The sequence below is a fragment of the Maylandia zebra genome, linkage group LG17 (assembly GCF_041146795.1).
Source record: "Maylandia zebra isolate NMK-2024a linkage group LG17, Mzebra_GT3a, whole genome shotgun sequence".
NCBI classification, from domain to species: domain Eukaryota; kingdom Metazoa; phylum Chordata; class Actinopteri; order Cichliformes; family Cichlidae; genus Maylandia; species Maylandia zebra.
The window spans coordinates 18114458-18128849 of record NC_135183.1 but is presented as its reverse complement, the minus strand read 5'-3'; the positions used below and the strand labels follow the sequence as shown (position 1 = coordinate 18128849).

At 37.0% G+C, this 14392-nt stretch overlaps 2 protein-coding genes across 2 annotated transcripts; both read right to left on the bottom strand.

The window, feature by feature from the left end:
* Window positions 1–5973: 5973 nt before the first annotated feature.
* Window positions 5974–9937, bottom strand: LOC101475701 (class II histocompatibility antigen, B-L beta chain). The gene is made up of 5 exons (XM_004564860.3): window positions 9880–9937; window positions 9517–9783; window positions 8914–9207; window positions 8689–8823; window positions 5974–8350 (listed from the first exon to the last, which is right to left on the bottom strand). The coding sequence occupies exons 1-5, from the start codon at window positions 9929–9931 to the stop codon at window positions 8301–8303; spliced, it is 798 nt and encodes a 265-aa protein (XP_004564917.1). The 5' UTR covers window positions 9932–9937; the 3' UTR covers window positions 5974–8300.
* A 1113-nt stretch (window positions 9938–11050) lies between these two features.
* Window positions 11051–12398, bottom strand: LOC101475995 (H-2 class II histocompatibility antigen, A-Q alpha chain). The gene is made up of 4 exons (XM_004564861.4): window positions 12291–12398; window positions 11915–12157; window positions 11508–11789; window positions 11051–11419 (listed from the first exon to the last, which is right to left on the bottom strand). The coding sequence occupies exons 1-4, from the start codon at window positions 12343–12345 to the stop codon at window positions 11289–11291; spliced, it is 711 nt and encodes a 236-aa protein (XP_004564918.4). The 5' UTR covers window positions 12346–12398; the 3' UTR covers window positions 11051–11288.
* Between the last annotated feature and the right edge of the window lie 1994 nt (window positions 12399–14392).

Below are 14392 nucleotides of genomic sequence, written 5' to 3'. Positions count from 1 at the left end.
ATGCTCACAGGTGTACACATGGGTGATCACACCCACAAACTACATCCTTTTTGGCTCCTACCTCAAAGCACACTGTGTTCTGTTGATCTTATGTGCTGCACAATAATGTTTAATATTTAGTATTTACTGTCATATTCCCATATATCATTGTGATGCTGTTTATTCTATTACTCTTGTTCTCTTCTGCTTGTTTTCTTTTTTCTTTCTCAGCAGGTGATCCAGGTGATTGATATATGCATTTTTTATTTCTTTTTTTTTCCCTGCTCATTCTGTTGGTTTTTGTTTTTTGCCCTTCTCCCCCGTCCCTCTTCTCAGCTGTTTCTCTTTCCCTCTTTCTTTCTCCCCTTCTTTCCCCCAGTCAAGTCTGTCCCTTATTCAGTAAGTGAAAATAAAATAAACAATAAAAGGTGAATCAAATGGACCATTACGGCAAGGCTGGGATGGTCAATTTGGTAAAGTAAATCCGTTGGGCATCTTTCTTTGCCTTTAGACAACAATTCTGATGGCAAAAGAGCCAAACGGGACAGGCAAATAATTTCAATGACCTCCCATCTGAAAAAGATAAAGCTTCAAAAATTAGTCAACCTTCAGGCAAAGTTAAAACAACTACAACGGGAAGATGGATACAAAGGTAATTCTGAGATTTAAAAAAAAAAAAAAAAAAAGGAAATAAAAAAAAAAAAATACAGGTCAAAATTGATGAAATTTATACATAAGAAACTCAAAAGGAAGTTCTTTTTTTAAAGCAGAAATATTATGAGATAGAAAGCAAATCCTCTAAAGTCTTAGCCTATAAACTGCGTAAACAGAGATTGGAAAACACAATTCTTAAAATAAAAAATCCTCAAACAAAGATAATGGAAAATCAATTAGAGAAAATTCAAGAGAGCTTAGAGTTGTTCTATAAAGAACTGTATACCCAAACACAAACAACGGATGAAATAAAAATGTATAATTTTTTGAACAAATTAAAACTACCAACTTTAACGAATCTCCAAAACGAAAGTTTACTCCAACCAATAACAACCAAAGAACTTCACCTGGCAATATCTAAATTAAAAGTAGGCAAGACCCCGGGTTCGGATGGGTACACTGCAGAGTGGTATTAAAACCTTAAAGAGGACTTGCTTCCTATTCTATTGAATACATTCAACTGGATTATGCAAAAGGGTAAATTACCCCCTTCGTGGAAGGAAGCAGTTATTTCCATCATTCCCAAAGAGGGTAAAGATAGGACAGAATGTAGCAGTTGTCGACCGATTAGTGTATTAAATTTGGACTAAACTATTTACAGCAATTCTGGCACGGAGATTAGAAAAAAATCTTACCTGACATAATAGACCTGGATCAGTGTGGTTTCATCCAACAAAGGCAAACACTGGACAACATAAGGCGTTCCCTACATGTTATTGAACAAATAAACAGAGATGGGGTCCAGGCAATGTTGGTGGGACAGAATGCTGAGAAAGCCTTTGGTTCAGTGTCAGGGACCAAGCAGTAAAGCATAAAGGACACAGGTGGTTTTAATTCAAAAAAGGGGTTTTATTGACACAAAAATATGAAAACATATTTAACAAAGCCAAAACTTAAACAGGCAGACCAATAAAAGAGGTCAACTCAATAGATTAAACTCAAGATAATAATTAACAAAACCTTACCCAAACATATGATAAACTGACCTGCTGAAATGACACACAGGGGGACTTAAATACTGGTTTAGCTAAACCAAATGACACACACGGGGGAAAACAAGATGGCTGCCATATAACCAACTAATACAAAACATTTAAACAAACATGAAACACCCCCCAGGCAATGAAGCATGTGGTGCAATCCAATTAGGCTGTCAGTAGTACTTCAGGTCTCCCAGCCCTTTGCCACACCTTTTGCCAGACAGGAGGAGACACCAACCCCCAGGTAACTCAAACAAAGAAAGATGTATTAATATAACATAAAACAGAACTTTGACCTTGCAAGGTTAATATGTGTGCACGCCATATAAACATTGGAAGGTGTGATGGAAAAATAAATACATTTAATAAAGAAACAATATTGAACAATAAATAGAATATTTTAAAGTAGTGACTGTAAATTAAACTAAAGCAGAGTTCTGAATGAGCTGTAGTTGTCTGACTGATTTTTTAGGTAGACCTGTAAAGATGCTGTTACAGTAATCAAGCCTACTAAAAATGAATGCATGGACTAGTTTTTCCAGGTCCTGTGGGTGACTGTAGCTCAGGTGGTAGAGCAGGTCATCTACTGATTGGAAGGTTGGTGGTTCGATTCCCGGCTTCCCCCTAGTCTGCATGCCAAATATCCTTGGGCAAGATACTAACCCGAAATTGCTCTCCGATGCATTCATCGGAGTATGAATGTGTGTGAATGTCAGTTGTGCTTGGGTGAATGCACAAGTTGTGTAAAGCGCTTTGAGTGCTCAGAAGAGTGGAAAAGCGCTATATAAGAACTAGTCCATTTACCCATTTAAAGTGAATCAACGGGTGGTGAGGTGTGGAGCTTACCATGTGTGGCATGCCATCACATTCAGTCAGATGGCTTTTTCTTTATAGGGTACTGAAGACTTTTGGTTTTCACAATAAATTCATTTTAATAATACAATCCCTTTACGATAAACCAAGGGCTCGCTTGAAAGTCAATGGAGATTTATCTGAATCATTTACTCTAGAAAGAGGGACCAGGCAGGGTTGTCCAGTCTCACCACTTTTATTTGCACTTTATATTGAGCCTCTTGGTCAGTTTATAAGAAACAATACCAAAATTAAAGGTATTGTAGTTGCTGGGGAAGAACAAAAAGTTGCAATGTTTGCAGATGATGTCTTGGTCTTTTTGAAGGAACCTGAAGAATCATTTGAGGAGTTGATGTCCTCTCTATCCATTTTTGGGGAACTGTCTGGTTATAAACTAAATGCTAAATGGTAAATGGCCTGCATTTGTATAGCGCTTTTCTAGTCCCCAAGGACCCCAAAGCGCTTCACACTACATTCAGTCATTCACCCATTCACACACACATTCACACACTGGCGATGGCAAGCTACATTGTAGCCACAGCTGTCCTGGGGCGCACTGACAGAGGCGAAACCTAAACAAAACACAGGTAATGATACTAAACTATACAGCATCTAACACTTTATGAGATAATTATAATATAAATTGGGAAGCTGAAACACTTAAATACTTGGGAATAATTTTAACTAAGAATATTTCTAATCTATCACAAGTAAATTATGGTCCCTTGTCACAGGCCATAAAATTTGATTTAGATAGGTGGAATCTGGTGCCTTTCTTAAATTTAAACTCAAGGATATTAGCAGTGAAAATGAATGTATTCCCAAGACTCCTCTATTTATTTCGAATTCTGCCTGTTGAAGTAAGTCAAGCACAGTTTGGGGAATGGGACAAATGGATTTCGCGCTTTATTTGGCATGTGAAAAAACCAAGAATTAAATTTAGATCGTTACAGTTAAGCAAGGCAAAAGGGGGGGGGGGGGCAATGCTCCCATGCTTACAATACTACTATTATGCATCTCAGGTCATTCCCCTGCTGCAATGGTGTAACCCGAATTTGAAAGCTAAGTGGAAATCCATAGAATTCAATACAACCCCTAAATTCCAACTACAAGCCTCAATTGCGGATAAAAAATTGGCAGACCGTTTAGAATATAAAGGACCATGGACCACACTTTAAGAATATGGAATAAAGTGACTAAAATATGTGGTAGTGAATGAATACTAAAAGTATTTAGATGGTGTGCTTATGACACAGATTTTAAACCAAATGAAAGTGATAATAGATTTCAGTCCTGGATAAAGAGTGGACTAACAATATTCCATTCCTTCACACATAAAGGGACACTACAGAGTTTCCAGTTTTACAAATAAAAAATGGCTTAAGACAAGTAGATTTCTTCAGGTTTCTTCAAATGAGGGATTACTTTAATAAACACTGCAATATCCCAAACCCAAATATGGTTGAGTCAGAAATTTTTAAGATAGTTAAATTAGCATATGATAGTTCTCTGAGAAAGGCAATCTCCAAACTATATGATGTGCTCCTTCAAGCAAGGAAGGATACTACTCAAAATGTTAAGATTAAATGGGAATTGGAATCGGGGATGGGTATAACAAATGAGAACTGGGAGAGGATTTGTAATTTTCATTGGTACTCAACAAGTTCTTTATCTTGGAGAGACCAATGTTGGAAGAACATTATTAGATTTTTCAAAACCCCTCATCAAACTAAATATAAAAATGGGACAGCAGAATGCTGGAGAAGATGTGGATCAGAAGAGGCACATCATTATCATATCTTTTGGGACTGCCCTAACTGAAAAAATTACTGGCTGGGAATCCATAAAACTTTGTGTGAGGTTTTTAAGATAAAATTTGACATCAATTTTGTAAATTTGTACTTGGGCTTGGTTGCTGGCTCGGTCCGGGGAGGGGACACAAAACTCTTACAAGCGCTATTAGCAGCCAGCAAAAAATCAATAACCAGAAAGTGGTTAAACCCAACTCCGCCAACACTTGAGGATAATGTGGTTTTCGAAATATTTAAAATGGAAAAATTGACATTCTTTTTAAAAATTCGGAAAGACAAATTCTGCAAAATATGGAATAAATGGATTAGCTTTGTGTCCCCCATCTGCCCTGAATTTAGGTAAGACCAGCCCTGAATTGGTGTATCTTGGTGGATCTCCCATGTATCGTACAATGTCAGGTTGACCCTCAACTTCATAATATGTACCTAATGTAGTTTTTGTAAATAAGTTAAACATGCTGCATTATGTAACACATTGTCAAGCCAATGAGTTAATTTTATTTTTTTGCTATCAGAATGTAAAACAAAAGGACTAAGAAAAAGGGTTTTGTTTTTTTTTTGTTTTTTCCTTCTCTCTTTTTTTGACTAAATAATGTCAATGCACTTTATTGTAACAAGTCCCTTTTTTTTCTTCAATAAAAATATAATAAAAAAAAAAAAAGGAAACTACAGTCCTCTCACCAAGGGAAACTCCAGACTCTAGTCCAGCTTCTCTCCAGGAGACAGAGCCCAAACTGTAAGTCCGACCATATCTAGTTAGTATCTATCTCTCAACCTCAAGCACTAGCTCAGGCTCCTTCCTCAACACAGGTTCCATGTCCCAACAGGCAGGGATAGGTCCACCGAAGACCCCGCTCTTGACCACCAATCAATACACAATAATCCAACTCCTACGGTGCCTCCTATGGGTAGTGGACCCGCATGAGGGCAGGCTCATGTAGCTTGTTAGGGCTGCACATGGCTTGGCTTCATGGACTAAGGCCCAACCACCAGGTGCTCTCTGCCACGCTCCCTCCCCAGGACGGCTCCAGGGTGGAGCCCGGGTAACCCTTTTCCGGGCTGGATACACCAGTCCATTGCTTTTTTAATCACTCTTAATAGTTGATAGAATTGGCCGAGTGAGCAAAGAGTATGATACACCAACAAAATTCTCAGTTGAAATACACTCTCTCCATGACATTCATGACAATGACAAAGGGTTCCTGTAGCTCATGTGGTAGAGCAGGTCTCTTACTAACTGGAAAGTTTGTGGTTCAATCCCAGTCTGTAATTTCCTTGTGCTTCTTCTAGTATACTTCATCTCTATTCTCTACCATCAGCCAAGCAAGCTGATTCATTCACCATACACACATGGATCACTCTCCAACAAAAACCAAAGCAGCTAAAATTGATCATCAACTTATTTGGCTACTTAACTGACCAGATCAATATCCCAGAAGTTTCATCGACTTGACAGTATAGTCTGATTAAAAAGTTTTCATTCAATTTCTTTGAACACTATATTCTTTTTACATGTGAAAAACACCACCTTCGAGGGCCCCACCGACTGTCTGCTCCTTGCATCTGACTGCCAGCAAAAAAATCTCTACATATGATATAGATATAATATCTCTAAACAAAGATGGATCTATCAACAATCACAAATAATAATAGCTTTATTTGTATAGCACTCTTCAAAACACAGAGTTACAGTTATTCACAGTTTAAATAAAAGCCATACATTAAAGATAATTACACATATTTCACCACGCAGTCAGACATTCATTCCAACATACATACATACTTGCAGAGATGCAAATGGCTGCATACTCAAAAAAAAAACCCAGAAAGCTAGAAAGATAATCTATAAACATGTGTTTTCAGCAGAATAAAATCATAAAAACAAAATAAATGAATAAAAATCACAGAATCACAGCAAACCTCGCCTCAAGTTTTAAAATCAGACAGAGGGACAGTCCAGAGACCCCAGCTAGAGTATCAGAGAGGCTGACTGCAGTGATATCATAAGCTCTGTCTTGAGTGTTGTTGTTGAAGCTCTCTATGCACTGTTCTTGAGCTAATATGAAGGCCACATGAAGTCTGAATGTCTGTAACTCTCAACTCTGCATGTGGTTTATAAAAAACTGTAGTTTCCTCATTCTGAAGAGGTGAATTCAGAATGTGTGTGCGTGTCAATCAGGTTGTGTAAAGTGACAGCACTAGGCCTTTGCCAAATGGTGTAAGGCTGAAATTAAGTGCCTTTATAAGGTACTTGGCCACAGAGTGATTGGCAGAAAGCGATAACATCAAAGAACAGGTGTGCTTAAATGAGCGCCTGTGGGTTTTCCCCTGGTTTATTTCTTAGTGCTGCTGAACATCTTCCAAACAGATCAGTTCCTGTTTTACACAATGCTACCTTTGTTTTTACTAAAACCTGTTTATCCTCTTACTGTTCACCACTTACGTGACACTATTCCCCTAAAAGTAAATACTGCCCACAGATTGAAGGCCATGGCAGAGGTTTGCACTCTGAGTGCTTCTTGCTTGTTCTGAAATTGCTGTCAGTCGTACTTTTACGTTTCCTTTAACTTAACCTGATTTTTATTTTCTTTGGGGATTTTTTGTTTTAATCATTGTTGTATTTATATAAAATTTTATTTCTTTATTCTTTTGATCTTCCTGCTGTAACACAATAATTTCTGTTGTGGGATCAATAAAGTATCTCTCTGTCTATCTATAGAGTGATCCGTGGACGTTGTGGATTTATTATCAGGTCGGATTCAACTCTGTTTCCAACTGTTTACACCTCCATACGCTGAATGTTGCTTCTTTGCATTACCTTCTGGGTACTGCATCTTCTCATATATTAGCCTTCCTTGTTGGTATAGCGGTAAGTATCCCCACCGGTTGGACCTGTGCTAGATATTTGTTTGATGCCTCGATGGAGAGATTTTTTTTGAGTAGCATTCAAATATCTCAGTGAATACAGAATAAAGATTACCACAAAGTAAGAAAGCACAAGACAAGGCTAATCAAAAGGTATAGGCTGAAGCATATGCTTATTACGCCAACCCTTTCAACCCATGCGGCTCCTTTACACAGGGCTCGAAGCAAAGAAAAAAACAAAGCAAAGCAACAAAACAAAAAAACAAACAAAAGACAAAACAAAAAACGTTCCACCTTAGATAAGCAACTACATCAAAGCAAAACAACCAAGAGTTTCAGTATTATTATTATTATTATTATTATTATTATTGCTCTTTTCATTCTTGATTTATATATTTTTCTAATACTCTATTTTTAAACATGTTTTTAAACAAGGAAAATGAACTACACCTTTTTAAATCACTGTCATAACTATTCCACAAGTTAACGCCTCTAGAAACACATATTTGCTTTATGTTTGTCCTTATCTTGTTTGTGTGTTTTTTAAAGAAACCTGTTCCCATATTGACTTTCTCTGACTTTAAACAGCTTCTGAGTACTGTGGCAAAGCAAGTTATTTTGTGCTTTATACATTATCTGTGCCATTTTATATTCAACTAAATCATAAAATTTCAGGGTATTCAGATTAATAAACAAAATGTTAGTTGGTTCTATATAGTTGGAGATAATCATTCTCTTACTTAATTGCTAGGAAGGTACCATGTGGGTGTGCATACTGTGGGTAGCTTTTGAACCATCCTATTATTCCAGGGTTTTTCTACTTTTCCACTTTCACCACTGGTTAACTCACAGGGTTTACTGCTTAATGAGGGTTAATGGCAGTAGATACAGTGTAATCATTTTTCTATAAAATTATATTACTATACTGTATAAGAGTATTAACTACATTACAAATGTATCCTCTGTCCCGTAGGTAAAAAAATGCAAAGCCCCGGTCACTCCAGTCACTCACAACAGACATCGTTATTCAAAGAGCTGTGATATTTGGGGCACCTTGGATGGAGCGTGCCTGTATTTTTGAGCCTGTTTGCTCAGGCTGTTAAGTTGCTCCAGCTTCAGGAAGGGATTCCACAGGAATGAACACTTGTCCTGTTAAAAAGAAGAGCATATTTATCATTTTAACAACTCTATTGGTCAGATTTACTAAGTTAGCAAAACTTAATATTGTTGCAACCACAGAAAAGGCCCAATTTATGAACACAGCAAGAGCAGCATAGAAAAAAATGATGATGATGATGAGGCAACAGATCTACTTAATAATGATATGCACTGTAGTAAGAATAGGAACAGGATTTTTTAAGGATTCTCTTGAAAACAGAAGGTTAAAGAGACAAAGTCATGAAAGTTACTGAGTGCTGGGCACACCGAGGCTTTCAGTCTTAGATCAGAATATGTTATGTTATGTACACTTCTAACAAACTCCTTACTTTGACACACAGTGATGTATGCAGCAGACTTCTTATTATAGTAGATGATTCCAGATATTGCAATAACAAATCCAGTCACGAGTCCGCACAGTCCAACAGCTATCTGAGTTCGTTGTTCCACTGGGAGGGAGGGGTCTGAAACAGTGAGATAAAAGTGAAACTCGTAATTATGCAGCTTCAGTTTTATCTCTCTACCTTTAATTGGCATCACAGCAGCAAACTTACCCCAGACCACAAACATCGGCTCGGAGAGACCAAGGTGTTCGACCATACAGGCAATTTTTTCTGCTGAAGTTGGGATGTACTCCAGGTAGGAATGAGTCTGGTAGTACCAGTCACCATCAGGCATCACGTCAGAGTAACTGACATCTGTGGTCACCTCCTGGCCGTTCCTCATCCACATCATTCTGATTTGTTTTGGATAAAAGTTGTAGGCACTGCACACAAGCGTAGATGCGTGCTCGCCATTAGGCCTTTTCACTGATTTTAGTCTGACAGTGGGTATAGTTGTCAGATTATCTAAAAAAACACAAGTTCAATGCTTATGATTAAGAAAAATACATTAATACACCTCCTCTGTGAACAGATGTATTCCTTAAATATATGTAATGTATCGTAGAATCGTTGTCAATTATGGCATACTTGGAAATCAACTGTAATGTCATGCAACTGAGCAAAACAAATGAAGTACTATTTTTATTTACAGTAAAATAAATATAATAATCTTATGTCATCAAAAATTATCAGAAAAATATTTGATGTAAAAATTTCACGGCATCAAAACTCCATTCAACATTTTAAAACATTATTAAGAAACAAATCTCTTACATATGGATTGGATGAGGTCTGATGTGTCCGTACACAACAGTTTCCTTTCAATCTTTCTTGTTAGTGCATCAAAGGGATCACTGTTCCACCATTTTGCTGTTTCAATTGAATACGCTGTGAATCCCGTCCAGTTGCCTCTTGTGCTGTTGTACTCCATCATCAAGTTCTTATTAAAAATACTAGTTAATATGTACTCGGTTTTTTCAAAGTGTGGCCCTTTGAATGTACAGCATGCTCTCACTTGGTAAAAGTCTTCATCTGTGAGAACTGAAACAAAAAGAAAGAAATGTACTGACGTTAAACATAATAATTCGAATTTAATATTTCACTGATTTGTTCAAACAGAAGACCTTTGCAGCTCACCTGGACTGAAAAGAGAGGCAGCCACAAACAGGATAAGCTTACGAGTGTACATGTTGCATGTGTGTTGTACGACGATTCAGGAAGATGACTTAATCTGCAGCATTTATATGTTCACCAAAACGAGGAAGCGAAAGCAGATAGGCTGATATAACAGTAAAACACTCAGTGGAAACTCCCTCTATCCATTACATTTATGACAATAACTGATAATGATTATGACTTTGCTCCTTTGTTTAGCTAGCTCTTGTTTGTGCACTAATACTAGATGAAGTGACTTCTGTGGACAATCAAACTGTTGTTTGACAATCAGAAACAGTAGAGAGATGTGGGAGCATTTTATGTTGAGACTGTAAAGAAGAATGTTTTGAACTGTAGATTAAATGTGCATAAATTATAAAGATTTGACATGTTGGTTAATTAAGTTCTGTTAGATTTTGTAAATGGATGATAAGCAGATGAAAAATTCATATAAAGAACCCGACTCTAGCAGCAAATGAATGTTTAGAGCTTAAAATAGATTACAGAATTCAGCCTACAGATATGCTTTCACTTTTATAACAGCTCTTGTGAAAAACATTACTGAAATTTTCTTGTCGGTAAAGTGAACTGTATAACAAAACCTCATATTCTGTCGCAAAAATAAGGCACCTAAATAATCTCTGCAACTATACAAACTTCTTAAAAACTATTTTCCAGAATGTTTTCACTTGTATTGGTTTATTTATATATTTTTTAAACTTAGTTTTCACATCTGTGTAAATAATAGTGTAGTAATTAATAATACTTATGAAGTGTGATGACTTACAATCAGGTAGACGTCTCAGCAACAATGTGTTTAATTCGTTTATGGATACATTCTTTTTTCTAGTCTGGTTTTTATTTTATTTCAGTTGAAAAAAAAGAACCCCACAATTAAGTCTTTTTTCTCATTCTACTTGGCATAATGCACCTAATATGATTTTAGAGTTATGGATCATTAGTGAGGCATATTTCAGCGCTAGAATACCAGTAATGCAAACTTCAAGCTCTGCACTAATGCTAAGAACCAAAAATGTGCTGCAGCGTGTCACATCTAAAAGTGTCGTGTGAAAAGTGCTGGTATCACCGTTCAGCTTTACTGCACAGTATTAATAGTATGAAAGAGTTTTATTATAGAAACACTGACACATCAGCCAAAGAACTACTGCTTTATTTTTTAACTAGAAAGACTTAAATCTGTGGGACTAGTGTATTCATAATGGAAAATGTCAATTGTCGCTGGTAATTTTAACACAGCATATGAGCATTACACAAGGAATGAAAATAAGAGACAGTTCAGGTTTCTCAGTAAACACAGATGAAAGTTATGCCTGCTGGAAACAAACCAAGGACTATGCAATCTGAGCTCTATAAAATATGTAGTATACATCTCAACCAGTGGGACCAGATTTCCCTGCTTTAAAAAAAAAGTAGGTTCCTATGAAAACTCCAATCAATCCAAGACTCAGGCCAAGTCCACAGAAGACAGCTGGACCTTTGCTGAGCTCATCTGTTTCAACCTCTGCAGAGGACAGCAGAAAGAAATGATGAATTCTAGACATTAAATCGTAATATATGTGCTAAAATATCTGAAGCTTCTTTGTTCTCACCCCAAAACTTGGTCTGAGGCTCGTCCAGCAATTCATGTTCCACAGTGCAACTGTAGATGTCTCCTTTCTCTGGCACAAAGTTGAAGTAGGACAAAACATAAGCAGTCCCATCAGGATTGGACAAAGTTTTGATGAAAGGGTCTTCCACTGTTACTTCTACATCATTCTTGGTCCACTTAATGTTGATCAAAGGAGGAAAGAAGTGGTTTATGAAGCAGATGAGGGTATTATCTTCCCCTGTTATCACTTCATCTCTGGGGTAGATGATGAATTCTGGTGGTTCTAAATTAAATGAACACATGATTTTCTTAAATTCAACTTTCTCGTTTAAAAAAAAAGATCTAAAAAACTTGCAGCATAAACAGTGAAAACTGAACAGGAAACATAACAGTTTGAGTTTCACTGACCTTTTTTCTTTATTACAGACTTGTCTGGCTTCCATCTGTAGATGTCATTTTTGCACATACTTCGATATAATACTGCATATTTGTAGGCGTCGGGTAAATGAAAACTTACGGGAATTTTGCTCTCCCAAATCAGAAGATCTTTTTTAAAGTCTGCATAGTATACGTCATCACCATCGAATGCTGCACAGATTTGAGTATCACTTGAGTCAAAACATCCATAGATGTGACAAAGTGTATGACTTCCTAGGATCAAGTGACAACACAGTTAAAAACACAGTGTTAATATATTCTAAATTACAAAAACAATAAATCATAAACACAGCTTACAACATGAAAGTTTATGGATTAACCAGTAATGGGAAATAATGATACCTACCTTCAGCCTCGACGCAGGCTGCTGTAGACAAAATAATTATGGTTTTAAGGAACATATTCAGTCTGTACTTCTCGGTGTTCTGCCTTGTCTTTAGTATCAAAGTTGACGCTGATACAAGACAACTTCCTCATTGTTAAACAAATCATATAAATGTTGCTGGGAAGAGAACAGGAGGAGGGGAAGAGTCAAGTAGAACTTGCTGAACAGCTTAAACTAAGATAAATACAGTTTATTGAGCAAAAAATCAAATCCAAATGAACACATTCACTGTGGATACTGTTGGGTTTTTATGAGAGCGAAGCCAAAAATGCTCAAATTATCAGTTTTCACAATTTATAATTAAACATTTAGAATTTCAGATTAGTTTTACATGGTGCCGTGGACCTCCGTCTCTCTGGCTCAGAGACAAAATGCTGCTATACTCAGGCAGTAAAGACTTTTATTGCGTGTGGTAAAACCAGAATGTTAACATGATTGGTCAGCAGTTGGAGACTTTAGACCCTGTGTATGCCGGCTTGTACACATACACGAGAGACACGAGAGTTCTTCTTTACTTATGTTTACTGTGCTTCTCTAAACGTACACAGGTACACCGTAGAACTGGTGATTACAATTGTACAAGAAAATTATATTCCAGCCTTTAAACATATTGCAATATAAAATTCACAAAATATAAACAAACATACCACTTTGGCCTGCAAGTGGACAAACCAGTGTATTTTGAGCTTAGGACTTGTTATCGCTTCTTTGACATTCACACATCTCGACTGTCACCATGAGCAGCTTCTTTGACCTTTTTTTCCCAAAACAGGAAGTGGCCTCTGGCCTTACCTTAAATGTTAACATGCTCAACATAAAAATAAAACATACAAAATAAAATGCGTTAATTCAAATTACATTATCATTACAAGAGCTCCGCCTAGTGGTCAAGTACTAACAATCCAACAGCTGTTACACTATGACTCATGTTTCTTCTTCTGCACCTTTTTGGACATTCCCTAACACCAGAATTCATAGCCCTGTTGTTCTCTAGACAAGTCAGAACTAAAGTTTTATACCTTGTGGTGACATCACCAGTCCTGGCGGATGATCCCTCTCACACATTCCTCAGAGAAGAAGGCTTCTCTCTTCTTATGGCTGTTAGTATCTGAGTCTAAATCCAAAGCTATCCTACAATGCATATCTGTGTTCAATATAGGATCAAACATAATATATATCACATATATATATATATTCTAGCTCTTTTTTTTTGTGTGAAATTATTTTTTTTAACCATTTGACTTGAAGTTGATTTAAGTAGATGCAAATTTAGGTAATTGTGTAATATAAAATAATGGGAGTACATGAGCTTAGCAGATACAACAGATGGTAAGTGTTGATGGCTAAAGTTGAGTCTACTCATCCTCCATAAGCTCTAATTCATAATCTTTACAAGCGTGGCAGAAGAATAGGGTTGCCAACTCCCTGAAAAATAAATAAGGGACACCTCGTTGCCAGGGCCGGGCAACCCAGTTGTCTTCACCCTTCCCAGTGTGGTGAATTTTCTAGCTCTTTTTTTTTTGTGTGAAATTATTTTTTTTAACCATTTGACTTGAAGTTGATTTAAGTAGATGCATATTCTATTCTTTGTGATATGAACACATGTGAAACAAGTGATCATTTAGCCATTTATTTTTAGCTCAAAATGACAACATTAACACAATAAAACAGGTCTCTTTCTTAAACAGAAGCCTGTCATTGTCATGGTCCTGGGCCATGTGGGCCCAGTATTCTCAGTTCCTTGTATTTTTGTATTTCGTTCCTTATTTAGGTCTTGTTTCCTGAGTTGTCCTGTTATGTTGTTCCTTATTTGACTTCCCCTTGTGACTCTTATCCCCTGTGTGCCCCTCTATGTATCTGTGAGCCCTCATCTCCCCTCGTGTTTCATTTCCATGTTTCCCCAGCCCACTATGCCCGTGCTCTCTCTCTCCTCCTGTTTGCACCTCTGTGTACTTCCTGTTTTACTTTGACAGTCTCCCGTCAGTGTTGTTTACTCCTGCCATGTCTTGTTATGTTTATCTGTGTCAGCTGTGTTCCCATGTGTGGCCACTTCCCCTGATCAT